This window comes from Herpailurus yagouaroundi, unplaced genomic scaffold (genome assembly GCF_014898765.1).
Source record: "Herpailurus yagouaroundi ecotype Mexico unplaced genomic scaffold, PumYag 254, whole genome shotgun sequence".
Lineage (NCBI taxonomy): Eukaryota > Metazoa > Chordata > Mammalia > Carnivora > Felidae > Herpailurus > Herpailurus yagouaroundi.
The window spans coordinates 1,022,757-1,050,103 of NW_024412471.1; the positions used below are offsets into that span (position 1 = coordinate 1,022,757).

The 27,347-nt window shown below is 56.1% G+C and overlaps 2 protein-coding genes across 2 annotated transcripts in view; both read left to right on the forward strand.

The window, feature by feature from the left end:
• C2CD4D (C2 calcium dependent domain containing 4D) overlaps window positions 1–656 on the forward strand; it is a 3,183-nt gene extending 2,527 nt beyond the window's left edge. The window contains exon 3 of the mRNA XM_040461148.1: window positions 1–656. This exon is cut by the window's left edge and continues 5 nt beyond it. Within this exon, the coding sequence (XP_040317082.1) occupies window positions 1–518 (518 nt within the window). The 3' untranslated portion in view covers window positions 519–656.
• A 5,554-nt stretch (window positions 657–6,210) lies between these two features.
• RORC (RAR related orphan receptor C) overlaps window positions 6,211–27,347 on the forward strand; it is a 24,200-nt gene continuing 3,063 nt past the window's right edge. Inside the window, exons 1-10 of the mRNA XM_040461070.1 lie at window positions 6,211–6,325; window positions 8,531–8,560; window positions 19,345–19,430; window positions 19,755–19,896; window positions 21,103–21,615; window positions 21,840–21,961; window positions 22,922–23,054; window positions 23,149–23,256; window positions 23,439–23,549; window positions 25,381–25,490. Of these exons, the coding sequence (XP_040317004.1) occupies window positions 6,286–6,325; window positions 8,531–8,560; window positions 19,345–19,430; window positions 19,755–19,896; window positions 21,103–21,615; window positions 21,840–21,961; window positions 22,922–23,054; window positions 23,149–23,256; window positions 23,439–23,549; window positions 25,381–25,490 (1,395 nt within the window). The 5' untranslated portion in view covers window positions 6,211–6,285. The remainder of the gene's footprint in view (window positions 6,326–8,530; window positions 8,561–19,344; window positions 19,431–19,754; window positions 19,897–21,102; window positions 21,616–21,839; window positions 21,962–22,921; window positions 23,055–23,148; window positions 23,257–23,438; window positions 23,550–25,380; window positions 25,491–27,347) is intronic.

Below are 27,347 nucleotides of genomic sequence, written 5' to 3' on the forward strand. Positions count from 1 at the left end.
CCAGCCCGCACGCGCCGCGCCGCGCGGGGCCGCCGCTCTTCCACCCGGACTTCCCGTGCTGCCGGCTGCGGCCCACCAAGGAGAGCGTGCTGCGCCTCGCGCCCCGAGGCGGCCAGCTGCGGCTCTCCGCCGAGTACCTGGCCGGGCCCGGGCGGCTGCGCCTGCGCCTGGTGAGCGCCGAGGGCCTGCCGCGGTCACGGGCCGGGCCCGGGAGCGGCGGCGGCGGCTGTTGCGTGGTGCTGAGGCTGTGGCCGCGCGTCCGGCCGCGGGGCCAACGGAGCCGCGTGGTCAAGTGCAGCGCCAACCCCATCTTCAACGAGGACTTCTTCTTCGACGGGCTGGGGCCGCCAGACCTGGTGGCCCGCAGTCTGAGGGCCAAGGTGCTAGACCGGGGCGCGGGCTTCCGCCGAGATATCCTGCTGGGAGAGTGTGAGACGCCTCTTATGGCCCTGCTGCCCCCCTTGGGTGGGGAGCTGGGTCCGGGGGCCTCCCTGGCGCCTGGCCATCTCAGTCCATAGGCTGAGAACCTGTCTTTTCCTCAGGAGGCCTCCACTCGATCTGCAGTATTCGTTCTTTTCAGGCTGCCTGGCCGGTATTTATTTTTGCTAATAAAGTGTCTGCTTCTAGCAGGGTTTCTCCCCTGTTGGCACCCTATACTCTCAGATCTGCAGCCTACTCTCTTCCCTCTGCCATGGCTGTACCAGGGATGGAAGAAGCGCGTTCACACTGAGTCGGAGCAGACCTCAAGTGGTGGTTCTCAAACTTGAATAAGCATTAGAATAATCAGACATCAGCAATGCTGAATGAGTGTGTTAAATATGCAGACTCCTGGGCTCCATCCCCAAGAGAGACCCTGAAGCTAGTTTAATAGGTCCGGGCTGCGTAGGTCCTAAGATCCTGTCCAAAAAGGCCTCCACCCCTCCTGGGGGCCCTCCAATCACTGAGTCACTCCAGAAAAAAGCTCTGTGACTGAAACAAACATCAGCCACACTCCCCCTGCCCCCCACCAGCCCCCCTATCTCCGGGGATTCCAGCAAGCCTCCACTCATCTACTCCCCACTTGTACCCACATCTGTCATGAAAAGAGATGAAATTTCTGTATCTTGATGAGTGAGTCAGGAGACATCAGACACAGTGCTGAGTTAGGTGTCCTGTCTCTTGCTTATTCCTGTGCCATCCTAGGAGGCAAAGCAGGAACCGAGAGTCAGACCAGCACGTGGGGACTGAATGATGGAGATAAATGTCCCAGGGATTCATATGGGGAGGGAGTCCCACCTAAGTGTGGGAGCACTTCTTTTTTTTTTTTTTTTAATGTTTTTTAATTTATTTTTGAAGGAGAGAGAGAGACAGAGCATGACTGGGGGAGGAGCAGAGAGAGAGGGAGACACAGAATTTGAAGCAGGCTCTAGGCTTGATGCTGTCAGTATAGACCCCGACATGTGGCTCGAACTCATGAACCGCGAGATCATGACCTAAGCAGAAGTTGGATGCTCAACCAACTGAGCCACCCAGGCGCCCCGAGAGCACTTCTTAAGGATGCCCAGTGAATAGGGGGAGGGTGGGGATGATGGATAAATGTAGGTCAGATTCTGTCTACCTCCTACCTAAATGTCCCGATGTCAGCAGTGACCTTCTTCTCTCTCCACCTTCCCTGGAGTAGGTTCCTCTTGGCTCAGGCCAGGCTTAGAGAAAGGAAGGAGGGAGGAGGGGAAGAAAGGGAGGAAGGGAGGGAAGGAGGCGGGAGGAGAAGACACTGGGCCAACCAGCTTCTTTCCCCCTCCCCCTTGGGCCCTTTCTCAGTTTCCATGGTGCCCTGAATGGGGGCAGGGAGGGGCGGGAAGAGCCTGCTGGATCCTGATAGCCCTCAGTATGTGTAATGCTAACACAACACACACATACCTCCATTCAGATCGCCCAGATTCCTTCTCCATCCTCTGGTTAGGTACCCCCACCTGTTGCCCCAGCCCAAGACCAGTAAAATCTTGCTCCAGATGTCCACCAGGTGGTAGCATTGACCAAGCAATATTAAGTGCTAACAGCTACCAAGATTATCACCAAGCAAGGAACTGTTCAACAACTTGTCGACTCAGTTTCTTCTTCCCAGCAATTCCCAGGAGAGTTAAGTACTATTGTTATCCAATATGTTATCCAATATTGTTATTGGTCTTTACTCATCTACTGAGGAGTAAAGCTAGGATTTGAACCCAGAGAGTATGGCTTGAGTCTGGGCTCTTAATCCCCTCATTATCTAATATATAGGTGCCAGCTGCAAGTTCCCAACCAGGTCACTCTGAAAGGGGTCTCCTCCTGCCCTAGGATGACAGCACTCCAATTTTTTCAATCTGTGAAGTCACCCATGGGTCTAGCTCTGTCCTTAGAACTCTCCTACTTCAACCCCACCCCACCCCTGCCCCCATAATAACCTTTGGTAAGCAACTGCATTCAATGCCCAATTGAAAGTCCCTGGAAAGAAATGTAGAGGCCCTTTAACTTTCATTCCTGCATTCCTGCAATACAAGGTAGGGAGGCCCCACGAGGTGCCAGGCAGTGATCAAAACAGACATGAGGTTCAAACAAGTTACAAAATGAGTAAGTAAAATGTAAAAAAAAAAAAAAAAAAAAAAAGCTATTTGGTAAGATAGAGAAAAAGAAAGCAGGAAAGGGGCATAGAAAAGGGGAGTCACTGGGGCGCCTGGGTGGCTCAGTCGGTTGAGTGTCCGACTTCGGCTCAGGTCAGGATCTCACAGTTTGTGAGTTCGAGTTCGAGCTTCGTGTTGGGGTCTATGCTGACAGCTCAGAGCCTGGAGCCTATTTCAGATTCTGTGTCTCCCTCTGCCCCTTCGCTGCTCATGCTCTGTCTCCCTCTGTCAAAAATGAATAAACGTTAAAAAAAATTTTTTTTTAATTAAAAAAAAGGGGGGGGAGTCAGATAAAGAGAAGGGAGGACTATAGGAATGGAAAGAGAGAGGGATGGACCAAAACATCTTTTGTTAACCACAGTACTTTGTACCAGGTCTCGTGTCTTACCTGTGTTATCCCAGTAATCATCACAACCGCTCAGTAAGGTAGTTATTGTTTGTTAGTCCCATTTTCCTGACAGGCAGGTCAGGGAAAAGCCAGGCTGCAGGGAAGGTTTAGGACCCTGGCTCCACCAGATGCCCCACCCCACCCTGCTGCTCAGAGGCGGCTGTGAGGTGGGAATTCACAGAGCAATTCACTCAGTTCAAAGCTGTCAGCTGGCCCCTGTGATGGGGGCCACAATGTCCCTGGAGAAACTTCCTGGCCAGCTAAAGCCACAGAAACATGCCCTAGGACAAATCAGGTCCTAAGAACCCCTCTTGTGTGCACACAGCTGGGGCCTCAAAGCCTCCAGGACAGTTATTGTTGTCCCCTTTTTACTGATGTGGTAACTGGAGACCAATAAATGGCAGGCCACCTTCTTATCCAAGTCTTTAGGCTCTAAGAACCAGAGCTCCTGCCTTTCAACCCTCCTTGCTGCATCCAAACCTAAGTGACCACAAATGTTAACTGACAGATGAGTGATACAGGCAGGGTCACCATAGAAAGTTCAGGGCCAGGAGCTGGGGTCAAACTCCTGCTGTTCCCTCCACCCACAGTGGCCTTTGTGACAGGAAAGGGGAGGGGTGGAGGCTGTGAGATCTACAGATGTTTATAAAGCACTGGTTGTGCTTCTTCTAATGGTTTGGGGAGGAGGAGGGACAACCCCCTCCTTGGGTCACTCCAGTGGGTTGGTGGGTTGAGGTCTCCCCCCACCCCCACCCCCCGCCCCGCATGGACCTCCTAGAGAAGACCCAGGAAAGGTTGTCCTAATCAATGAATCAGGCTTCCCAGAGGGGTGGCCCTTGGAGGATGGGGCTGGGGTAGTATGTGGTCCGCAGCCTGCCCAGGCCCCACATATACTTTCCACCTCCACACCCCCAGGCACCCCCCTGGAAGGGCAGGCTCGCACTGAGCTTCAAGTGGTTTCTGTGGCTTAGGGGGTGGGGGGGGAGGGAAAACAAGTTGGTGACTGCTTCCAGTTCCAAGCCACCACCACCACCACCCTCCACCCTCTCCAGGCTGCTTGCTGGCCCCCTGAGTTGAGATTCCCCAGCCTGATAAGGGAACTTGGGCACGTGGGGGGGGGGGGGTGAAATGATTCTCAGATCCCTATCAGCCTCTTCCTTGCATAAGAATGTAAGAATGCATCGGAGGAAAAAACCACTGCCTGATTTGAAAGGACTGATTCCTCCAGAAAAAGGGGCTGTGATTGGAGCAGGAGGGAGGAAGGTTAGGCATGGGCGGGGGAGGGGGGGGGACTTCCAAAAGGATGACCATGGTACCTTCTTGCCCTAGGGAGAAAGAGCCCCAGGCATGTATGCTTAGGGCAGGGAAGGAGTAGAGACCTGAGAGTGTCCAGGAGGCACGTGACTCACAAAGACCCAGAGGCCAGGACCCTGTCTTCCCGACCCCCGACCCCCTGCACTTCATCCTCACCCCGCACAGTGGCACAATTAGCATGGCTAGGAGAGACAGCCATGCCTGTAGTATCTGGGGTGGGCAGGACCACCTGGCACAGTGCCAGGGCCTCCACTCTGTACCCACAACTGGGATGTCAGAAAAGACCCTGGGAGACCCAGAGTCACAGAGGAAGAGAGGCTGAAAGAGGAGAAAAGATGGAGAGGTACAGAAGACAGACCCATAGACAGGAGGAACTGGCAGGGAGAGACACAGATAGAGGATCCTGAGTGGAAGCAAAGCCAATCACTGGGCTAGGAAGTGGGGAGCAGTCCAACACGCCCCCAGCCCTCCCCTGCAGCCCTGTCCCTCAGCCTTTGGAGAGTGCTTTGGAGTGTTTTGCCTCCCACTCCAAGCCTGCCCAAAGGGGAGAGCCCCCAAAGCAGACCAGCATCCTGTTCTGTGCAAAGAAGTATATTTAGAGGCATAGACCATGCATTTACCAAAAGGACACGGGCTACTCAGAGGCACAGGCACACACAGTCAGACTCTCAGCATGAGAAGGTCCCCAGAAGAGTCCACTCCATTCCTCCTCTCTCCCTATCCCCTTGCCCACTATCCTAGGAGTTGGGGAGTCCTCTACTTTTAACCTTTGTCCCTCAAGCTGCAGCCATTGGGAGACACTAGGGGGCTACCCAGGAATGGAGGTGCTGATGGTAGCAAGAGCGTGAAGCCTCCAGAGTGGGGCAGGAGTGGAGAAGGGCACGGTGGGGGGGCAGGAGAGGGAAAAGACAGCTGCCTGCCCTCTCCACGCCAGGTGCCACGTGCTGCGGCGTGGCTGGCCCCCACTCTGCTGTTTACCAGCTGGGAGTGAGAGCAGGGGGAGGTGCCAGGGAGCCGCCCCACTGCAGCCTGGCCCCTGGCCAGCCGGCTTGTTGGGTAACCAGGAGAGCCAGGCCCAGCTAATCAAACTCTGGAGAGAAGTGGCATCCAGGACCTGCTCTGCCCCGAGGCCCCTCTGCAGGGCCCTTCCTCAGTGCCGGCCCTGGTGCAGGCCAACCCAGTCTAGGGGCTCTGCTTCCTCCAACTGGTGCAGAGCGCGGCATCTCTCCTCTCCTCATCTCTCCCCTCCCATCTTCCTCTGCCCCTGCACACTCCCCTAGCCCTGCCCTGCGGCCCACCAACAGACCTGTGGAGGCATCAGGGAGTCAGAGAATTCTAGGGGAGGACAGCCAGGTGCAGGAGCTAAGCAGTCAGAGGCCTCAAGGAACTGAAGAACCCTGGGAGGAGTCTGACCTCATCCTGGATAAGAGTCACAGTCCGCGCTCCCCCACCACACAGAGAAGCCACCCCTTTCCCATCTCCCCTTTGCACGTCACCTATCTTGGTTCAGATAGAAAACACACCATTCCAAAGTCACAAAGTCCTGGGTTCAAATCACAGTGCAGCCACTTATTGTTCTTGGGCAAGTCAGTAATATCTTTGAGCATCACATAGCTTATGGGTAAATCTGGAATAATGGCGGAGGCTATGAGAATCATGGGTTTCTAAAGTGACTGGCAAAGGGCCTGGCACACGGTAGGTGATCAATAAATGCTGGCCTCCTTCCCTTCACTTATCCTGTTTCTCTCCAAAGCTCCAAACTCTGTTCCTCAGATCTCTCTCCTTGTCCCCTCCTGGTGCCAGGCCACTCTGCCAGCCACTCCTTTCCCCTGCCTGCTGACAGGCCAGGTGCTCCCTCCCTGCTCCCTCCTCCCTCCCCTGGGCCCTGCTCCCTGCCCTCCTGGGCAGCCGGGGCAGCAAGGACGGCACCAAGGGAGCTGCCCCATGGACAGGGCCCCACAGAGACAGCACCGAGCCTCTCAGGGTAAGAGGCCCATGGCCCTGCAGGCAGGTGGAAAGGACTTGTCAGGAGGTTCAGGAGAGAGAAAGAGAGAGAGAGAGAGAGAGAGAGGAAGACTCTGGTCAAGAAGAGAGGAGGAGGAGGAGGACAAGACAAGAGAGAAGGAGAGAGATGGATTGGCAGGGGATGCAGGCCAGTCCTGATGGAAACTGAAGGAGAAGCAGGAGGAGGGGCTGGGGACACTGCAGAGGAAGAGACTGTAGAAAGGGGGATAAGCAGGAAACACAGGGAGGGGAAAGAAAGGGAGCAGCGGGGAAGGAAGACAGGTGTGGGGGGGTGGGGGGTGGGGGGAGAACAGAGTGAAGGAAGCTAGATCCAGTGAAGGGCCAGAATGTGGGCAGACCCTCCCAATGTCAGCGCCCCCTGCGATGAGGTGGGGACACTGCTTTACTCAGCTGGCAAACAGCAGCAGTGGATGGAAGGCTGGCCACCCCACCTTCTGTTCATTCACCAATGGAGGAGCCCCTCCTGCCTTTAAGGGTGACAGACAAAGGGTGGGGGGAGGAAGCAACCACACCCTGTTCGCTGCCCATGCCCACTAGCCTGGCACTTTTCTCCCCACTGGCCCAGGGGTGCGAGGTTTCATTTGTGCAGAGAACGTGGGGAACCAGGCCGGGGTCACTGGGATGCACAGAGTCAGGCAGTCCTTGTCCCCACCCACAGTCTATAACTCAGAGACCTTCTCAGAGCAGAATGCACGGCCACCTGCTTGGTCAGCTGTGAGCACCCAGGGGAGTGAGTGCCAGCAAGCTCCGGGGCCACCTGGTGGAGGAAGAACACCACCGCCTTGGCAGGGAAGCACCCCCACCCCAGGAGGCCAGAGAGAGGGTGCCACGTCAGGGAGGAAGCTGGGTGGGGCCAGGCAGGATCAGTGGGAGGGGGAGGGGCCGGATGGAGTCACTCCCTCTCTGGGCAGTCCTCCCCCACCCCACCCCAGCAGAGCCCAGCCCTTCTAGTGCATTCCCCCCCACCCCCACCCCACCCCGTGAAGGAAACCTGCCTGTGGGGAGCATCTCCTGGGCAAAGGGACAGTGTGAGGGGGATGGTGGAGAGGTGTCCGGGAATGGCCAGCAGAAAGAAAACTCCAGCAGCAGAGCAGATTCAGAGGTTAGGGAGCAAGCCTGTAGGGGGCCTAAGGCAGGGCTACAGGCTTTTCTGGTACAAAAGGCTAGCCTTGTGCTCTATGAGGAGCTGTTGTGTGGTTGTAGGAAATCAACCAACACCTGGCAGGGGAAGCCTCCTCCCAGGGTCTCCCTCGGTAGGTGTTCAATAAATGCCAAAGTGAATGACCATCGCCACCACCGGGTCACCACAATGCTCTAACAAAGGCTTGCTCCTCAGGAGCTGCCCCTCCAAGGTGTGTGCATCCCTGCCCACCCCACGTCAAGCCGCTGGGCACCCTACTGTCTGCTCTCTGCCCAGACCCGCCACAGGAAGGGACCCCCTCCCCTGCAGGCTGGTATGCCACAGGAGCCAGGGTTCAGAGGGCAGAGTCTGTGTTCCCAGTCTCCATCCTCTTCCTCCAAACATCCTCACGGCCTTACTCTCAACCTCCACACCTCTGGCACTCCCAGGTGCTTTCGGGCACGAAGGAGAGACCACAGAGATGTCACTCTGGCTGCAGAATATTTATTGTGCACCTCTAATGGGCCAGGCGCCACAGAAGGCTCTGGGAATAGCAAGGTCAACGAGACAGACACAGTCCCTTCCTCCACAGGGTTTACCGACCAGCAGGAAAGCGTCATTTCACGGACAGTGACACAATGATAGCAGTTAGGGAACAACGTGGTGAGTGTCAGGAAATCAAATACAAGGTGCCGAGTGTCAGCATGAGGGGAGGGGAGAGGGGCATGTACAGCTTCTCCAACTGGAAACTTGAGGGATGAGGGGAAGTTGGCTACACTGACTAGGGTGTCAGGGAAGGGCATTCTGAGAGAAGGGAGAAGGAAGAGCTTGGGGAACTCCCAGAGGCAGTGAGAAGCCCAGCACTTCTGAGGACCTGAAGGGCATAGAGCGAAGAGAGGGGTGTGTGCAGGATGGTCCCACCTTCTGCTCAGACACCAGGTTCAGGAGAAAGGAATGGGGTGGGATAGGGCCAGTGATGGGGTGGTGTTCCTGGTGCCCATGGTCTTCAACTTTTGGCCCCGACCCCCTCTCTTCTCTTTCCAGAGCTGCTGGCCGCAAAGAAGACCCACAGCTGTGAGTAGAGGGTTGGGGCAGCACCTGGTGCTGGGTGTGGAGAGATGGCAGGAGCTCAGCAAGGCTCCGGAGCTGGCCCAGAGACAGAGGAGCCAGGCAGAGGTGGCACCTAGGGAAACAGGGAGACGGGGAGCCGGGGGTGGGGTGTGAAGAAACCTCAAGATCAGGGTGATGGGAGGTCAGGAGGAAGCCTGTGGAGTCAGAGGGAGCACCACAGGCTGAAGGAGAGAGGGATTAGAAGAGACCTGTGGGAGAAGAAGAGGAGGGGTGCTGGACAGAGGCACAGGAGCTGGCAGCGGGAGGGAGGGAGACAGAGAGCAGGGGGAGGCAGGGTTGGCCTTCGGGACTCAGGGAGCCTGCACCGGGCTTTGCGACAGCTGAGCCACATTTGGTGTTCATCTTGGTGGTTAACACATCCTGAGGTGTGAACAAGCCAGGCCGTGCAGAGCTGGAGAGCAGGAAAACCTTCACCTCTGTAGGAAACATGATACACAGGGACACTCTGGATCCCGAAAGACTGAGGCCACAGCATGTAGGAAGGCTAGAGCTCAGGAAGGACTTCCCAACAGACACTGGTGAGGAAGCATCCCCTCTAGGGACCTCTCAGCACATGGGATCTAACCCCTTAGTTTGTGGAGGCCACTCCCCCAGAAAATGCACCCACCCAATCTCAGTCCCAAAGCTAATATCCCATCAGGTCCAGGCGCACCCTTAACCGCCTGAGGGTACTCTGGGAAAGGCCTCCTCCAGAAGCACGGTCCGCGCGTTAATGAGAACCACTCTGGCGCAAGAGAGACCACCTGCCTTTCTCCATGGCACTCCCCTGGATTGCCTACCAGTTCCTCCTGAGAGCTCACTGACCTTGCTCCGGCTGCCAAGATTGCCTAGAGCCTCCCTGTTCCAAGCAGGGACATCTCAGAGGGCAACAGCGTCCCCTCGTCCTTGAGCTGGGCGGACAGGCGCCAGGGGGCTATCCAGGATGCTGCGTCCTCCTGGGTGGGGGGTTGCTTGGCTCAGCACAATCCAGATCTGTGCCTCGCCTGCCCCTAGCCACAGGGCCCCACGGAAATGCTGAGCAGGGCCCTGGGAGGAAAGCAGGTCAAGGAGTGACGTGCTCAAGAACCGGGGGATGGGAACCAGGGACCATATGTGGGTGGGGGGGGGAAGAAGGGGGAACTTTCGGAGCAGCTGGAACTGGAGGAGCCTATACTCCATCCCGACCTTAACCTCTTACCACAGAAACCTTGACCAAGACCACGCCCCTTTCCCCTCTCCCAGCCCCACTGGGCCTGTGCAACCAAGCCCTCACCCCCACCCCAGAGTGTCCTATGAGAAGCCAGGGTGACAGGCCTTCCGTGCATGTGCATTCTGCTGCCCCGAGAGCCAGAGGAAGGCCAGCATGGAAAGGTACTGTGCTGAGGAGCTATTAGAGGCCCGGCAAGACCAGAGACCTCTTAGAGGATCAGAGAATCCGGAAGAGATGAGGGACTCCCCCAGGCCGAGAGCCTCAGAAAAATAGGTTCTGAACTGAGACAACCCAAGGAGGAGATCCAGGACAGTCCCAAGAAGGGAGGAGCCCAGGAGGGATTCCCAGACCAAGAGAGGGCCTAATCACTAAAGGGCCCTGAAGAGGGAACCCTCAGGCCCAGGTACCCCACAGAGCAGATCTGAGGCTGAGAGGGACCCTCAGAAGGACCCCCAGGCCAATAAACTCTAGCCTCAAGTGCCAGGAAACCTCCCAAGCTGAGACATCCTCAAGAGCTAGAGGATGGACCAGAGAAGCTCTCCCATCCGTTGGGTGGGATCTGGGGCCAAACTGCCTGAGTTTGAATACTGACCACACCACTAACTAGCTGTGTGACCTTGGGCAAGTTACTTAACCTCTCTGTGTCTCACTTTCTTCAAAATGGGGATAATGGTGCCTACTTCATAAAGTATTTTGTGAGTATTAGATAATCCACATAAGAAATTAATAACCGTTTCTGGCACATAGTAAACATTATTATTATTTTATTACCACCACCACCATCATCATCATCGTTGTTGCCAACATTATCTGCATTCCAGTTTCAGTAGTTTTGGTCCTGAGGAAATAACCCTACCTGCGGATAATGGATATTTGTCTGATGATTATTACTGCTGCTATTATCTTTAGTCCCTAGCCGAGGGCATATGCCATGTCTGGAGGGAGGTCATGAGCATGGCGGGTGGGGTGGTGGGGCGGCCTCTCAGACTGCACCCCACTGGGCGGCAGTTGACAGTCCACAGGGTCTCTGGTGGCACCAGCCACTGCCCCCCCGGGGGCAGACATCCTGTGACTTACCTCTAGAAACATCCCTGTCCCTGGAGTCGCCTGGCAAAGAGGGTCAGGCTCTGGTCCTCAGCGGGAGGGGGAGTAGGAACCTGGCCCCAGGCTCCCGTGAGCTCCATTCTGGCTCCCCAGCCAGAACTACCTTGACGGGTGGAAACAGCTTTTACCGCGTGTGGCTGTCGCATGTGGTTTTGGAATTTTCCAACGCCCCCTGCAATTGGCTGCCCCGCCCCTCACACCCTGCCCCAGGCCCAGATTGGCCACGTGCAGCGCCTGTCATCCTACTCGCTGCACCCCAGAGGGGGTGGGGATGGAGTGGGGGGGTTGTCACTCGGCCACCTGTGTGGTGGTGGCTTCAACCCCCCTGGCCCAGAAGAACTGGGAGGGAGCTAGGTGAGGAGCTACAGGCTGAAGCTCGGCAGAGAGGGCCTCACCCCCAACCCAGCTGCCAGCTGTGCCCCATCCCTGGACCACCCCCCACTGAGGACAGAAAGCCAAGGCAGCAAAGCCCAAGGCTCAATCATGAGAAGTAAGTGAATGGGGCCACCTGGGAGTGGGGAAGCCTAGATGCCACTGTCATCCCTGGGCCTCTGGAACAGAGAGGTGTCTTGGGAACAGCGTGAGAAAAGCTGAGGGCTCTTCCCCCCACCACAGGGTGTGTCCCAGTCAAGGCCAAGTTCTGTTGGGAGATGGGTGGAGTAGCTGTGGAGTCTCACTCCCCAGGCAATTTTCTTAGGGCAGGGTAATAGAGGGGGCTGTGGAGGACCACGTATGTCATGAGCCCTGGAAAGGGTCTGCAGGAGTGTCTGAGGTGCTCTGCCCCGCGTTTAACAAGAAAGGACCGAGCCCCAGCGAGGCCAGTGCTTCACCCCAGATCACAGGGCTGCAGCAGAGGGAGGTTGGTGACTGACAGGCACACTCTCCCACTGCAGCAACTCCCTCCATGCTGCCAACCTGCCTCAGAGTGGGTTCAAAGAGGAGCCAGAGAGGTTGCTGTGCCCTGAAGCAGCAGGACAGGGAGAGGAGAGCCAGATCGGCAGATAGAGAGGGTCAGAACCCAACATCCAGGTCTCAGCATGTGTGTGTGTGTGTGTGTCCCCAGTTTCCCTCATTCATTTGATGAGGGGGGATCAGGCAGGGGAGACAGAGCAGAAAGCCTTCAGTTTCACCCCTTCCTGGTGTGAAGCCATGGACCAACAGCTTGTGGGCAGATGTGTACAGTCCTTGTGCCTTCTAGCAGAGCAAGCACAAGTAAATCAGACAATCCCTCTGTTCGCGTCAGGAAAGCTGGAGGGCCTCTCGGAGCACAGGGCAAACGAGGAAAAGGGAAGCCCCATGTCCCTGTGGCCTGAGGCCTGAGGCAGGCCCAGCCTCAACCTGGGGTCTTCCCACAAACCACAGAAGGGAGGCCATATTGGGTCCTGGAAAGACCCATGGGCTGAGAATCTAAAGACCAGATTCTGATGCCAGCTCTGTCACCAACTAGCCACGTAGTCTTAAACAAGTCACTGGGCTCTGGTCTCCTCATAAGCAAAATAAGAGCTAAATTTAAAAACAAAACTAACTCTGGAGAGGGTCCCAGTTCTTGAGGACCCACGACCAAGGAGAGAGCCCTGGTCCCCAAGGTGAGCACCCCCAAAGCTAGTGAAGGCATCTCAACTCTCCCAGGACATAGACAGAGAGGCCATAGAAGAGAAGGAGCTTGGGACAGAGATTCCAGTGTGGGTGTATGAGCTGGGATGGGTCAGGAGGGGCAAGGAAAAGAGCCAGAGATTTCCATAGGAAGAGGGGCCCTTTGGAGCTTCAGTTTCCTTCTAGCTTCTTCAGACTAGCAGCAAAAGTTAGCAAACCAGTCTTCCCAGAAATGGTCCCCAGTCAGTAAATCCACCCTGGGAAGCAAGGATTGGGTGTGTTTCAGAGCCTGGCAGGAGAACAGGAGTCCCCAGGACTGGAGGAGGGAGCCACTAGGCAGTTCTACATAATTTCCCCCCAACAGCTCCATCCAGGCTGGTAGATAAGAGAAGGGGGTCCCCTCCGATCTGGGGGTAGATGCCACTAGTCCTTCTCAGCTGGACATCTCTGGGGATCTCATAGCCCCAGGTTACCTGGCTGCCCCCATCCCCGCCCACACACACACCTAGTGAGTGCCAGCCACCTCTGCGCTCTCTGACTATAGCCAGGGAGAGTCTACACACTGGGGGCTGGGGACTATGACACACCCAGAGACTGAGGGGCAGACAAACAAGGAGCAGAAACACACCAGGAAATAGAGAGAGGTGCAGAGGCCAAACCCAAAGGACAGAGTCATGAAATACTTGGGGAAAGAATGATGCCCTGATGGAGCTGTAAGTGGAGAACTACCACCCAAACAGCACCGCGTGAAGCCCGACACAGAGCTGGAGCACAGACAATGGAAAGGCACACAGACACAGGGAGAGACGGGGAGGAAAGAGGACGGGCCGCAGAGAGGAGACGCTGAGTACTGAGTGGGTCTAGGAAGGCAGGAAGGGGGAGGCATGGATTTTATGGAGGTTCTGGAAGGGTGATAGGGGCTCCCTGCCATGGCGAGCTGCAGCTAAGCAAAGAGGAAATGTCCATTAGCCAAAAAGACTCCCAGCCAGCCAGAGGGATGGTGGCCCTAGTCATCTCTCTCTGAGGGCACGGCCAGTGTGGAGGCAATAGGCATGAGCTCCCCCCACCAACCACTGAGTGTGCATGGGGCAGTAGGGGGAAGGGGAAGGGGAGGTGTGAGGTCGCATGCCAGTCTTTGCTGTGCCCTGATCTTTCCAAGTCTGGTCATGATAATGAGGAGCCGTGGGCCAGAAGTAGTCCAGGTCCCCAAGGGTGCCACAGCTATTATCCTGGGAGCCCTGGACCACCTGCAGACTTTACAAAGGGCCCCCTCCTTCCCTGCATCACCCCAGAACCTTTGCCTTTTCTTCTCTTCCCATCCCTAACTGGAATCCCAAATACCCCTAGCCCAAGGTCCTAGAGGCCGCGGCGCTGCAGCCTGTCCCATCACACTGAAGCAGTATTGCTGCCCTCCTGGGGGCCCCCTCATCTCCCCTGCCTCTGTACCCCTGACTCAGACAGGGAACAGGGACTTTCCTATGCTAAGAGCCCTCTAAGGAAGGCAGCTCTGGGGTCTCCTCTTGTCCTCCACGGCCAGTCCTTTCTGAGATCTAATCTCTACTCTTCCTGCTACTGCAATGCTGTCCTGGGACTCTGGGCTCAGAAAAGATGGGGATGTGTGTTTGGGGGAGGGTCGGTTACAGGGCAGGGTGTCAGCACCCCAGCCAGAGTCTCTCTGGGTTCCTGGTCTCCTGGAACAGCAGAGCCCTGTGGAAAGGACGCACAAGCCTGGCGGCAGGGAAGGCCGCTGACTGTGTCTTGGGGCTCCCACTCCTCAGAGCTTCCTCCTGGTGATTCATCCCCTCCCCCCATTCACTGGTTGTTTTCACTCAATTCTTTTGTTTCCCCTCCTTTCTCCTGTCCCAGACTGCGGGGGTGGCGGGGGCACCCAGAGGGGTTTCAGGTGGCTGGCTGTCTTTCGTGGCTTTTCAGAACCCCAGACTCTCCCTCGCCCACCTGAGTTTTAGCTTCACTACTTTCTCAGCCCTGGGATCTGGGTGTATCAGCAGAAAACCCTCGCCCTGCCTTGGGAGCAGTGTTCAGCAGATAGAAGTGCTTCTCTCCTGGCCCCCGCCACCCCTCCCCCTCCCGCTCCCCTGTGGGGGCACACACCAAAGTGGTTTCCAGCTTTGCAGAAGCTGCGGGAAGGAGAGCTGAGAAAGGAGGGAGGCTGGTGACAGGCTAGGGTACACCGGGACCCCTGGCCAGAGCTGTGGTCTCCATGGGGGTGGGGGTGGGGGAGCTAAGCTAAGAAAAGAGGTGCATTCCTCTTTCCTGTCCACTCATTCATCCCTGCAGAGGCCTACTACGTTGTATGAAAGCCAGCCCACACCCCCAGAGGAGCTCTGTTGGGTCAGGCGAGCTGGCCTTGGACACCTTGGCCCCAAGACATGAATACAGGCAGGAGGAGGTGGCACGGCAGATGAAAAGCAGGGAGCGAGGGGACCATGTCCCTGGGCGTCCTTACATCAGGCATGAGTCCTGGCTTTAGTTCCCCGGGGGTCCTCTCTGAATCCTGTTCCCAGCCCACCTTTCCCCTGTGGCCAGTAACCTTGTCCCGTATCCCATTTGCTTGGTTCACTTGGGCATCTCATCCTTACAGGGTGTATAGCTTAATGGCTGGGGACATGGGTTACAGAATTACAGAGACCTGGGTTCAAATGTCAGATCTGCCACTTTAGGCCGTGTGACCTTAGTCAAGCCACTTACTCCCTCCTCGACTGTTTTCTCATCTGTAAAATGGGGACAGTACAAGCAATGCCTGGTCCCTAGGGTTGTTGTAATCATTAATGAAACACGTATGCGAAACCTGGCACCAAGTAAAATTCAGCCATGGCTTATGTCTATCATTATCATCGCCCTTGAACCCCTGTCGGCTGGAGAAAAGGGGAGAGAAAGAGAAGGAAGGCCCATCTGGAGACTGACAAAGCACCAAGAGAAGATAAGGACCCCAGGGCGCCTCTGGCTGCATCCACTCTACCAGGGTTGGCGGGGCGGCAGAGTGGGGGCTGGGGGAGTGGTTCTGGGGTTTGAGGGGAGAGATCCCCCTGGGCTAGAGCCCCTCCTTCGCTCCTACCACTTCCTCTCTGTGGCATAGGGCACCTGGACAAGGCCCAGAGCTGGCTTCCTAAGAGCCAGGCTCTGGATGCATTCAGAGAGCGCTATCAATGAATCTCACAGCTGTGGGAAGGGTGAGACTAGAGGGGTTGGAGGGAGGGAAAGACCACCTCCTCACTACCGGATTTCCCCCACATCAGAGGTGCACACAGCAAGCTCCCTGGGGATGCTTCAGTCTCTGAAGAAATCGAGAAGGGGTTCATTTTCTTTTCCCAGTGTCCTATCAGAATGCAGCTTTAGAGGCCTCACAGGCTGAGGAGAAGAAATGAAAATGAGCTGGGGGAAAGACAGCCAACCCCACCCTTGTCCCCCAGGGAGGAGCAGCCCTGCACAAAAGCTTCAAGAGGGACTCAATTCTTGCTACTCAAAAGTACAGACTGAGGACCAGCAAGCTTGGGCACCAAGCAGAGCTTGTCCATATGCAGGATCTGGGCCCTCAGACCTGAGCAGGGACCTGCTCACAAAATTTCCACAAGATCCCTTGATGGGGGGCTAGAGCCATGTAATCACTAGCTGATTTCAGGAGCGTTTGTAGGTGGACACCTCTCTCTCCTGGGAGTGTGAGGGTTTCCTTTGATGGGCCCTGGGAGAGAGCAGCAGTGAGGTGCAAAGATCTTCCTGAAGCAGCGGGGGCCGCAGGGGCTGGCCTAGACAGTCCTGACCTTTGCTTGGTTCAAGTTCCTGGCACCATCAGGCCCTTAGACGCTAAGTTCCTGGCAGGCCAGGCTCCAGGGCAACTGTTTGAGTAATCCCGTGATTACTCAGCTCCCCCTCCCCAACCTGGGTTCCCATCACCTGCTGCTGCAGGCAAGGGCTCGGGGGTAGGTTGTGAAGGTGAGGGGTGCGGGGTGCTTTCAGCTCCTGTTCACCTCACTGCCACCTCTGCCGGTTCTTCCCGTTCTCTCCCCGCTCTCTCCACTCCCCGCCTCCACAAGTCCCCCTCGCGCGTGCAACGGGACTTTCTCTTTGAGGTTTCAAGCAGATGGCATTGAAAGGGGTACAGGTGGCAGGGGAAGGAGGGAGCAGGGAGAGCAGGGGCCTGGTGGTGCAGACAGGGCCAGGGGCAGGGCACTGGGGCCAGAACATCGGTGTGGGTCTTTCTGTGTTTCTGCACCTGCATCTCCAGCTCAGGTTCTAAGTCTCTGTTGTCTGCTAGTCCTGAACCTCTTGGTCTCTCTAGCTCAGAAGCTACAAGAGTCTGAGCCTCCCAGCTCGGAACTTCTGACTCTGTGTTCCTTCTCACTGTGTACCTCTGTCTTGGGACTGTGGTTGGGGAGCCCTGAGGAGTGGCTGGCCTGGTGGCTGGGGTCTAAACTCCAGCGTCCCCCTCAAGAATAGGTATTTGTGAAGGGGGTCCATGGCTGGCCACATCAGCCTATGAGAAGAATAAGGTCTTGGTTATAGTGCCGCGAGGCTCCTGGGGCCAGGACCAGCAGTGGGTCAGGCATAGGGCAGGGAGATGTGTCTGGGTCACCTGTGTGGTTGGTGCACACACGCACACGGATGTGGCTCTTGGAGAAGGGAAGAGGCAGGGAGGCCTGTGGTTGACTGCTGGGCTGGAGTCCGAGTTCCCACTGTGGCTTGGCCTAATCTCCCTGCCGCTTACTTTTTTGGGTGACCCAAGGTGGTTTCTCCCCTCTCTGGGCTGAGGGCCACTACAGAGGGAGACCCACACTGTTGAAGGGGAAGGTGTTGACGCAAGCACAGACTCCATGGGGCACGGGTGTTTCCATCAGGCCTCAAATGCCCACTGGCCTTCTTCACCTTTGGCCCTGCTCTGTAGTAACAGCATACGTAGAGTTTTGCCTCTTACACAGCGCTTCCCACAGGTAATGTCATTGCGCCTGCGAAACTACCTACAATCCCCCCATGGACAAACAGTGTTATTTGTACCCCGGCCTCACTGGCAAGGGAACTGAGGCCTAGAGAATCTAAGTGACTTGACATGCAGTGTCTCCATGTTTTCTGTCCCTTTTCCAGCTACCAATCCCCTGTCTTGTCCTCTCTTCCCCTCCATGCATTCCAATCTACTCCTAATTTACTGGAAAGAATCTGAAAGGCTCACTTTCCGTCACCGCCCCCCCCCCCCCCCCCCCCCCGCCGCAGGTGATCACAGCCTCCTGTGTGGGGTTTGGGCAGTCGGATGGGGGCTGGGGTGGAGAAGAGAACGGACTTCTCACGGAGGGGTTTCAGATACTCATGGGCCCAGTCCCCCATGAGGAGGTGGCTGCTTACTCTGACTCAGCTCAAAGCTGGCTTGAGGGTCGGTAGTGTAAAGGTGCCCACTTCACATTGGGAGGCCCTACGCATATGTGTGACCAGGGTCCAGGCCAGAGCCAGAGGTAAGCTCACTGGAATATAGGTTTGCCCTATAGACAAGCTGCTGCTTCCACTGACCCTCAGAGTAGGACAGTCCTAGACCACTTTTCTGGTCTGCTCCACCCCAGCCTCCCTGTTCAAAGGGGAGGCAGCAGGACACCAAAGGCACACAAGAGACCCCTGTCCCTTGGGAGGGACGGAGTCCCCCTGACATAGTGGGAATCCCAACTCCTCTTCAACGACGAGCTGGGAGAAGGCCAACTGCTGGTCCCTGAAATTCAGGAGAGGGCTGTGGGCATTGACGGGGCCAGGGCAAAGGAGAGAAGAATCTGGAGCCAGGTATAGGTCAGGGGCCCTGTGGCCCAGAGAACAAACACTAACACGCCAACGTGCAGGTGAGACTGCTGGCTCAAGCAGACACGCCCACTGGCTCACAATTATGTGTACCTTCCATGTGTATACACACCCTCAAACATGCCCACTGGTGTGTGTACCCCAAAAGCCATGTACACAGAACAGCATAATGGAAAGCAGGGGAGCTAGGATGTAGACCCGGCCCTGGGGCAAACTTACCTCATCTGGTCTATTCCCTCACCTGTAAAGGAAAGGAAAAAGTTTAAATGAGATGGTCCCTAGTCCCAGCCAAAGTTAGCATTCATGATGCGTGGGCATACGATGGGACCCAGAGGCCCTCGTGCACACATAAACATCCACACTCTCATGTACTGATACACACAGAGCTGCCCACTCTCTGCTCCGGGGCCAGGCGCCTCAGCACCCTGTTTGATTCTCTCCCTGGGTCCCCAGCATCTGACAGACCCGGCTTGTTGAACCCTCTCCTGGGCTCTAACTCACTTCTCCATACCCCCTGGGCCCTACTCTGTGGACCCTGTCTGCTTGGCCCCGGGGCCTCTGCTCAACCCACCCCCAAGCCTTCACTGCCTTGCCAAGGATGGCTGGCATCTGTACCTGGCCCCCAGTGCCTCCCGGCTGGTTCACCACATCTCCCCCCTCCCCGCCCCCACGCTTCACACTCTTCCCATGGAAACAGAGCCCTGGTAGGGGAGGGGGGCCTAGAGGAAGCCCCCTGCGCGGGAAGCAGGTGTTGTAAAGCAGCGAGGACTCTTAGGTCCCCAGGCGGGAGGGAGGCAACTGGAGCTTTTCCACTTGAAGGGCTGAACAGGTGGCCTCTCGGCAGCTGCATTCTTGCCCCCTTGGGCTGCAACAGCCCCCGGCTGCCCTACCGAACCAAACACGGCCCCCCTAGGCCTGTTGTGGAGCAGTGTTTGGCACTTTTTCCCTTCCTTCCATCTTGCAAGAGGGGAACAAGCTGGAGCAGAGCGAGTGAGGGGGCAGGAGGCAGATAAGGTTCCTGGGCTGACCTCCCGTTCTTTCTTTCTTCCAGCACAAATTGAAGTGATTCCTTGCAAAATCTGTGGGGACAGGTCGTCTGGGATCCACTACGGGGTTATCACCTGTGAGGGGTGCAAGGTGAGCACGTGCGCGCGTACAGTCTCTTCCGAGGTGAGGAGAAGGGGTTCTGTGGCCTTTATTCCGGGATGGTCTACTGAAGCAGCTAGGGAGCTGCTTGGGAGGTGCCTTACCTGGGAGGCCCTGTGCACAGGAGGGCCTTGTCCTGAGCTGGGAACATGATGGCAGGGCAAACTGTCATCATGCTAAGACATGGAAGAGAGAAAACTGATGGGGGGGTCGAATCTGGGAAAGCTGGGGCCAGAGCTGGGGCTGGAAGCACTGGGGACTGAGCTGGGCCTGGCCAGGAGAGACAGCCAAGGTCTCCTCGCCTGCCTTCCCCAGGGTTTCTTCCGCCGGAGCCAGCAGTGTAACGTGGTCTACTCCTGCACCCGCCAGCAGAACTGCCCCATCGACCGTACCAGCCGAAACCGGTGCCAGCACTGCCGGCTGCAGAAATGCCTGGCACTGGGCATGTCCCGAGATGGTGAGGCCAAGCAGGGAGCCCCCTGGGGTTTCCCTGGAGTCTCCAAAGAGGCAGCCTGGCCTGCTGTGCTAGGCAGAGGTTACCCTGTAGAAACGTCCTTCTGTGGGGCATGGGCTGGCCATGCACAACGGGGGTGCCCGGTGGGGTAGGCCCACCACCCTCACCAAAGGACTTTGCCGTCCCCGGTTTTAGGGTCTGCTAGAACAGTCCTCCATTCCCCAACATCCCCGACTCCTCCCTTTCCTCTTCCTGTGATGGATTCTCCTCAGTCCCCTCACCTGTGGCCCAGATACCATCCAGCTTCCACATCCTCCCTGCTGCCCTGCTGCCCCATGGCTCCAGTACTAGCTCATCTCCCTTCCTGGTCTGCCAGCCCCATGATAGGACACAGGATGGTAGCTAGGAAGGGAGCCAGAGTGGGCCTGAGAACAACCCAGAAGTCATGAGCGTGGGGAGGGCTGCTGTCCCTGGCGCTTTCTCGTGTCCTCGCCCCCGCCTCAGCACAGCCCCCCATCACCACCCAGAGGGAGCCCAGGGAGGGGCTGGGGGAGGCATGAGGTGATGAAGAGCCAGAAAGAGTCCGTCAGCACTTTTCAGTGCCCAAAATAACAAAGTGAAAGGAAACACGCTGGGGTGCAAAGGGGCAGGCGGGGCGAGGGGCTGTGCCCCCACACCTGGGAGGGGTGTGGGGGGGGGGAGTGAAAAGGCAGGAAAGAGAGAGCAGAAGAGGATGTTCAGAAACAAGCCGCGGAGCCTGGGTTGGGCTGTGGTGAGTATCTAGGTCACCAGGGAGCCTGCAGGCCTGACCACAGGGAGACCTGTGTTTTCAGCTCTCCTCTTCCTCCGACCCTCCTAGACAGGCGAGGTGACCCCAATACAGCTCGAGGCCCCCAACGTGACCACCCCCAGCCCCAGCATCAGGAGGCCAGAGTCCTCAGTCCAGATTTATGCCATTAGCAGAAGCCAGTTTCCAGCCGGGAGAGTTTGCCTGGGAGACCAAAACGCCTGGGCTGGACCGGCCCTGCAGCAAACACCTAAGAGGTGGCAGAGGTCTCAAGCAACAGTGGGGGCCCCCGAGGAAGCTGTGCTTGGTGCTAGCTATTCAGGGGACAGCAAGTGAATTTGTAATGATCAAAATGCATGTTGGTGCCGCCCAGCACCCAAGTCCTCCTGCCTTGAACACTCTTGGTCCCCGACCTCTTTCAGCTGTCAAGTTTGGCCGCATGTCCAAGAAGCAGAGGGACAGCCTGCACGCCGAGGTGCAGAAACAACTACAGCGGCAGCAACAGCAGCAGCGGGGACAAGTGGCCAAGACCCCGCCAGCGGGGGGCCAGGGAGCAGATGCCCTCGCATGCCCTGTGGGACTCCCAGATGGGCAGCTGCCCCTGGGCTCTTCGCCTGACCTGCCTGAGGCCTCGGCCTGCCCCCCCGGCCTCCTGAGAGCCCCAGGCTCTGGGCCCTCCTGCCCCAGCAGCCTGGCCAAGGCGGGGCCCAACGGGGCCTCATACCACCTGGGACACAGCCCCGAGCGGGGCAAGGCCGAGGCCAGAGACGGCTTCTATGGCACAGGCAGCCAGCTGCCCCCTGACACATGTGGGCTTCATTTCAAGGACCCCAGGCATCCTGGGCTTGAGGAACCAGGACAGGGCCCGGACAGCTACTGCAGCCCCAGCTTCCACAGCACCCCAGAGGTGCCCTATGCCTCCCTGACAGAGACTGGTGAGCAGCTGGGAGGTGGAGAGGGCAGGGACCATGAGGGAGGGGCTTCCAAGAGAGGGGCCTGAGCCAGCACTCCATGTACACCGAACCTGAGCCCAAGGGAGCCGAGGGGTCGAAGAGGGGAGGGAGGCAGAGCAGGGGTAGGCCAGGCCAGGAGTGCCCTTTGTGTGGGTAGGGTGGCAGCTGGCTGACACGGAGCCTGTGCCTTCCTCCTCTGGCCCCAGAGCACCTGGTGCAGAACGTTTGTAAGTCCTACCGAGAGACATGTCAGCTGCGACTGGAGGACCTGCTACGACAGCGCCCTAACATCTTCTCCCGGGAGGAGGTGGCTGGCTACCAGAGGAAGGTGAGGCCAGGAGAACCCGTGGGAAGGGGGGACATCCCGCCTCCACTGGGGGAGTGCAGAGATGGCCACCTGCACAGGCGAGCGGGCTGGAGCAACGCACAAGGGTGTCCCCGCTTTGAAACATGGGGTGTGCATGTGTGTGTGTGTGTGTGTGTGTGTGTGTGTGCGTGTGTCTAGCCAATGGATGAGAGCTCTTCCTTGGCCCCTGCTGGTTAACATTTTGCCTGCCCTTCATCCTACCGCCTCCAGCACCCACACCTTGGCGTACAGACCTCGGCATACTCTCCTTCCTCGTCCTCTGATGGTTACAGTAGTCAGAACCCTGATGTTACACACCCCTTCTCTGCCGGGCGCTGTGCTGGACGCTTCACATAAATTATCTTCCATTCTTATGACAGCCACCTGGGAGCTTGGCATTTATTTCGGTTCTTAGCAGACCAGGAAACTGGGCTCAGAGAGGTTCACAGACTTTTCCTGGGCCACAAAGTCGTGGAGCCAAAGGCACGTTCGGATCCACCGGGCTCCAAAGTTTACACTCTTTTGCATCACACTCTCACAATACAACCTGTTCTAAAAATACTTGTTTGGCATTCAGCCTTCACTTCTCCAGGTTATCAAGACCTTTGGGTGTGTCTTTTTGGGAGAGGGGTCAGTGTGTCCTTCTCACCCCTACAAAATGCAAACTCTTTGAGGGCAAAGCTGCATCTCAGATGGGTTTTTTTTTCCCCATGGACAGCTAACCGGGTGCCAGCTGCTGGTGGGGGCTCAGTGAGTGCAACCACGTGACAGGCATTGACCCCAAGTGTGCATCTGGGCTGAGAATAGGCTAAAAATGCCGGAGCAGACAGTGTGGAAGTTCTGAACCTCACTCCTGATGTTTATCAGTCCGGGCTCCTGGGGGCTTGGGAGGGTGACAGGGTCATAAACCGGGCTACAGTGGGACCTCCTCCTTCCTTGCAGTCAATGTGGGAGATGTGGGAACGCTGTGCCCACCGCCTCACTGAGGCCATTCAGTACGTGGTGGAGTTCGCTAAGAGGCTCTCAGGCTTTATGGAGCTCTGCCAGAATGACCAGATTGTGCTTCTCAAAGCAGGTGCCCAGGGAGGGTGGGCAGGCCTGGGGGGAGGGGGACAGAGCTGGCTTCCTGCTTTGCCTGACTCCTGCCTGCATGTCCCTGCCCTCTCCAGGAGCAATGGAAGTGGTCCTGGTCAGGATGTGCCGGGCCTACAATGCTGACAACCACACAGTCTTTTTCGAAGGCAAATACGGAGGCACGGAGCTGTTCCGAGCCTTGGGTGAGCGGCAGGGGGAAATGGAGAGGGAGGGGTGGGATGGCAAGCCCCCTAGAGCTTCAAGAACCAGGGTATCCTCTTTTCAGGTCAGATCACCCCCTCTGCTCCAAACATCAAGAGGGTGGGTGTCCCCGGGCACCGTGGCCTCGTTCACCCGGCAAATCCTTTGGTTTTCCGTCCCTTAGGCTGTGGGGAGCTCATCAGCTCCATCTTTGACTTCTCCCACTCCCTGAGCACATTGCGCTTTTCTGAGGATGAGATTGCTCTCTACACAGCCCTCGTGCTCATCAACGCCAGTGAGTGTTGCTGGGCCTGCCTAAGGGACATTCGGGTGGCAGTGGGGCAAGGGATAGTGAAGGGTCTGGTCTGGACCTTCAAATGTGGTTAAGTCTGGAAAACTGCTTTAAAGAGCAGAATGAAGGGTCAGAGGAGCCTGAGAAGGGGAAACGGCTCCCAAGGTGGAGTTGGGACAAGTGGGGGGCCAGGGAGCCGTGGGGATGAAAGGAAGTGAGCCACATCCCAGAGAGAAATTAGCTGGCCTGTGAGCTCACGCCAGAGTGTCCAGTGTGACCATGACCACACACTGTGATCACCCGGAAGCTCTAAAAGTGATTCTTCTCCAGGCTCCACTCCCAGAGACTCTAAGGTCATTGATCTGGGGTGCAGCCTGGAGCACCAGGATTTTTAACAGCCTCCCACAGGTGATTGTCGTGTGCCACCAAATCTGAGAATCACTGCTCTGCGTGAGCTAATTTTAAAACTTTTTTTTATGTTTATTCATTTTTAAAAGACAGAGAGAGACAGAGCACAAGTAGGGGTGGGGCGGAGAGAGAGGGGGACACAGAATCTGAAGCAGGCTCCGGGTTCTGAGCTGTCAGCATGGAGCCCGATGCAGGGGCTTGAACTCACGAACCGGAAGATCATGACCTGAGCCGAAGTCGGATGTTCAACCAACTGAGCCACCCAGGCACCCCATGCGTGAGCTAATTTTAAGACTGTGTGCCATCACAATGGAACTCTGGGCACCCTCTCCACTGGAATGGAGTGGGCTGGGCTGAGCCAGGGAATGCTAAGTATTTGGAGAACCTGGGCTAATGAGCTGAGCTACTAACCTGAGTTTGCAGATGAAGACGATCTGTTGTCTGGCTCTGCCAATGAGCAGAGACCTAATCATTTGAACTAGAAATAAAGACTTAAAAGATGACTTCTGGTGGGGTGCCTGGGTGGCTCAGTGGGTTAAGCGTTTGACTTTGGCTCAGGTCATGATCTCGCAGTCTGTGAGTTCGAGCCCCACGTTGGGTTCTGTGCTGACAGCCCAGAGCCTCCTTCCGATTCTGTGTCTTCCTCTCTCTCTGCCCCTCCCCAAGTCATGCTCTGTCTCTCTCAACAATAAATTAACATTTAGAAAAAAAAAAGATGACTTCTGGCTATCTGATGGAGCCAGGGCAAAAGGTGCTTTGTCTGTTGAAGTTAGCCACCAATTGATGCAGAGGCCTTGATGCTGGCCTAGGAGGCTTCACCAAGGCAATCTCCCATCTGGTCTCAGCCTTGGCCAGGGAGCAGGGCTCTCTTCCATTTCATCCCCCCATAGTGGAATCCCAGCATCAAAGGGGCCATGTGAAATATCAGGGTATCAGGGAGAAGGCAGCTTGGGCATCAGGAAATTGGGTGTTCTTATCCGCCTTATCTCTCCCCAGTTTGCCTTGTAGACAGCTAGCCCAGCCCCAGGCCCTAGAGCTCTTCTTTAAAAAAAAAAAAATTTTTTTTTTTAAGATTTATTCATTTTTCAGAGACAGAAAGTGAGCGGGGAAGGGGCAGAGAGAGAGAGGGAGACACAGAATGTGAAGCTGTCAGCACACAGCCCGATGTGGAGCTTGAACTCATGAACTGTGAGATCATGACTTGAGCCAAGCCCACACTTAACTGACTGAGCCACCCAGGCGCCACCCCCCACCCCCCAGAGCTTTTCATTATCAAGCCAGGACACATGCGCATGTGCACGCGCACTGGAGGCCGCGCACTGGAGGCCGTGCTCCAGCACAGATACCCAACACGACACACCCTGTTGGGGGAATTTGACGTCCATGTTCTTTCTTCTTCTCGCCATGGTGCCGCGCCCTCCTTCAGACCGGCCAGGGCTCCAAGAGAAGAGGAAAGTAGAGCAGCTGCAGCACAACCTGGAGCTGGCTTTCCATCACCATCTCTACAAGACCCACCGCCAAGGTATCCTGGCCAAGGTAGGAGCAGTCCCCAAGGTGGAGGAGGTCAGGCCTGGCATGAGATCTGGGACCCCGGGGCTCCGTGGGGACAGAGTGCCATATGGTGTTACAGAGCTTGCAGCAGCAGCACGGAAACCAAGGGGACAAGCAATCGCTGCCATTTGTGTACAGATGGAACATGAGAGAGCCTGGAATTGGGGGGGGGGGGGCCCCCCAGGAATCAGTTCAGTTTAATATAGCCATCGCTTACCCAGTATCTGTTTGTGCAAGGCACCATGGAATGGAAAGCTACAGAGAAGCGATCCTTGCCCCCACTGAGGGGTCGTAGTGCGGTAGGAAGAGGCTCGTACTGGTACTCTGGTACAGAGTAGCATATGGTACGTGATAACGATAGTAGTACGATTAACAAGGTGCTGTCACAGACATGCTGTCATCCTCAGGGCAACTCAGTAATAGGACAGGTATTCAAATATCCCTTTAGCGGTGAGGAGACTTAAGCGACTTGCCGACGTTTGCATGATTGGCGAGTAATAAATACAAGATTGAATCCCAGTGCTCTCCCACTGTGTCTCCGCACCCCTGATGAGTTCCTTCGGTAAAAGATATTGGGGAAATGTTATGAGCATAGAATAGGGATTAAAAATAATCTGGGGTAAAAAGAGTGGGTCATCAATGCTTCCTAGGGAAGGTGGCATTTAAGGTAGGCCATGAAGTATGACAGATTTTAACAGACATTCGTGGTGCTAGGACAGGCATGCCAGGCTATGGGAACAATATCAGCAAAAATAAGGAGGCAAAATAGTACATATATGGGGAATAGCTCATAGTACATTTTGACTGAAGCATAAGATTGGGAGCTGGCACTGACTGATGAGGGCAGGGAAGTAGCAGAAGACAAGAAGAAGCTGGAAATCAGGTCAGGTAGCAAATCAGAGAGGACTTTGAGTGCCATATTAAGGAGTGAAGGCTTTATTTCCAGGCAATGGAGAGCCATGAGAGCTGGAGGAATGATATCATCAGAGCTATTATTTAGGCAATTTAATTTGGAACCAGTGTAAAAGAACCTTTTATGTAATCATTCAAGCAATGGACCCTTGCTATGTGCCAGGCACAGTGAGTGCTAGGTGCCAAGGATACAGAAATGACTTACACAACGGTCTAGGCCCTAAAGAACTTCAAGTCCAGTTGGACAGGCTGGAAGGAGAGACTGACTGGACCCTGGGTGGGGGGGCAGCTGGAAAGCAGGTCTGACTCCACCTTCAGAATCACCCCCTCCACCATCACCCCCCACCTCCCCCAGCTATCAGTTCTCACTTGGTCTGTTACAGTGGCCCCTGCTCCTCCCTCCTCTGCCCTGCAGTAGCCACACAGCATAAGTCTCAGCCCTCCTATAGCCACCCATCCTGCTGAGACTCACCTATAGGGTCTGTCATGGCTGACTGGCCTCACATACAATATGACCCTGAATTTTTCTCACTTCCTCTCCTCTCCCTGCCCTCTCAGTCGCCTCCCGGCTATTCCTTCAACACATCACACACAGTTGCACCTCAGGCTTTTTGTATCTGCTGTTCCTGCTGCCTAGAAGGTTCCTCCCCTAGTTTTCCAAATGGCTTGCCCCATCCCTCCATTCTGGAGAGGTTTTCTGATGCAAAAAGCCCTCCACCCCACCCTGCATTACTGCTCTTTAAGAAATTTTCAGGCATATTATATTTTCTGGCTCCCTCACTAGAATATGCATTTAATAAAGCCAGATATTTTATTCTACCTTATTTTATCCATTGATCTATCCCCACACCCCATCACAGTGCCTAGCTGAGTAGGTTCTCAACAAACATTTATTGAATGGAAGGATGGATGGATGGATGGATGGATGGA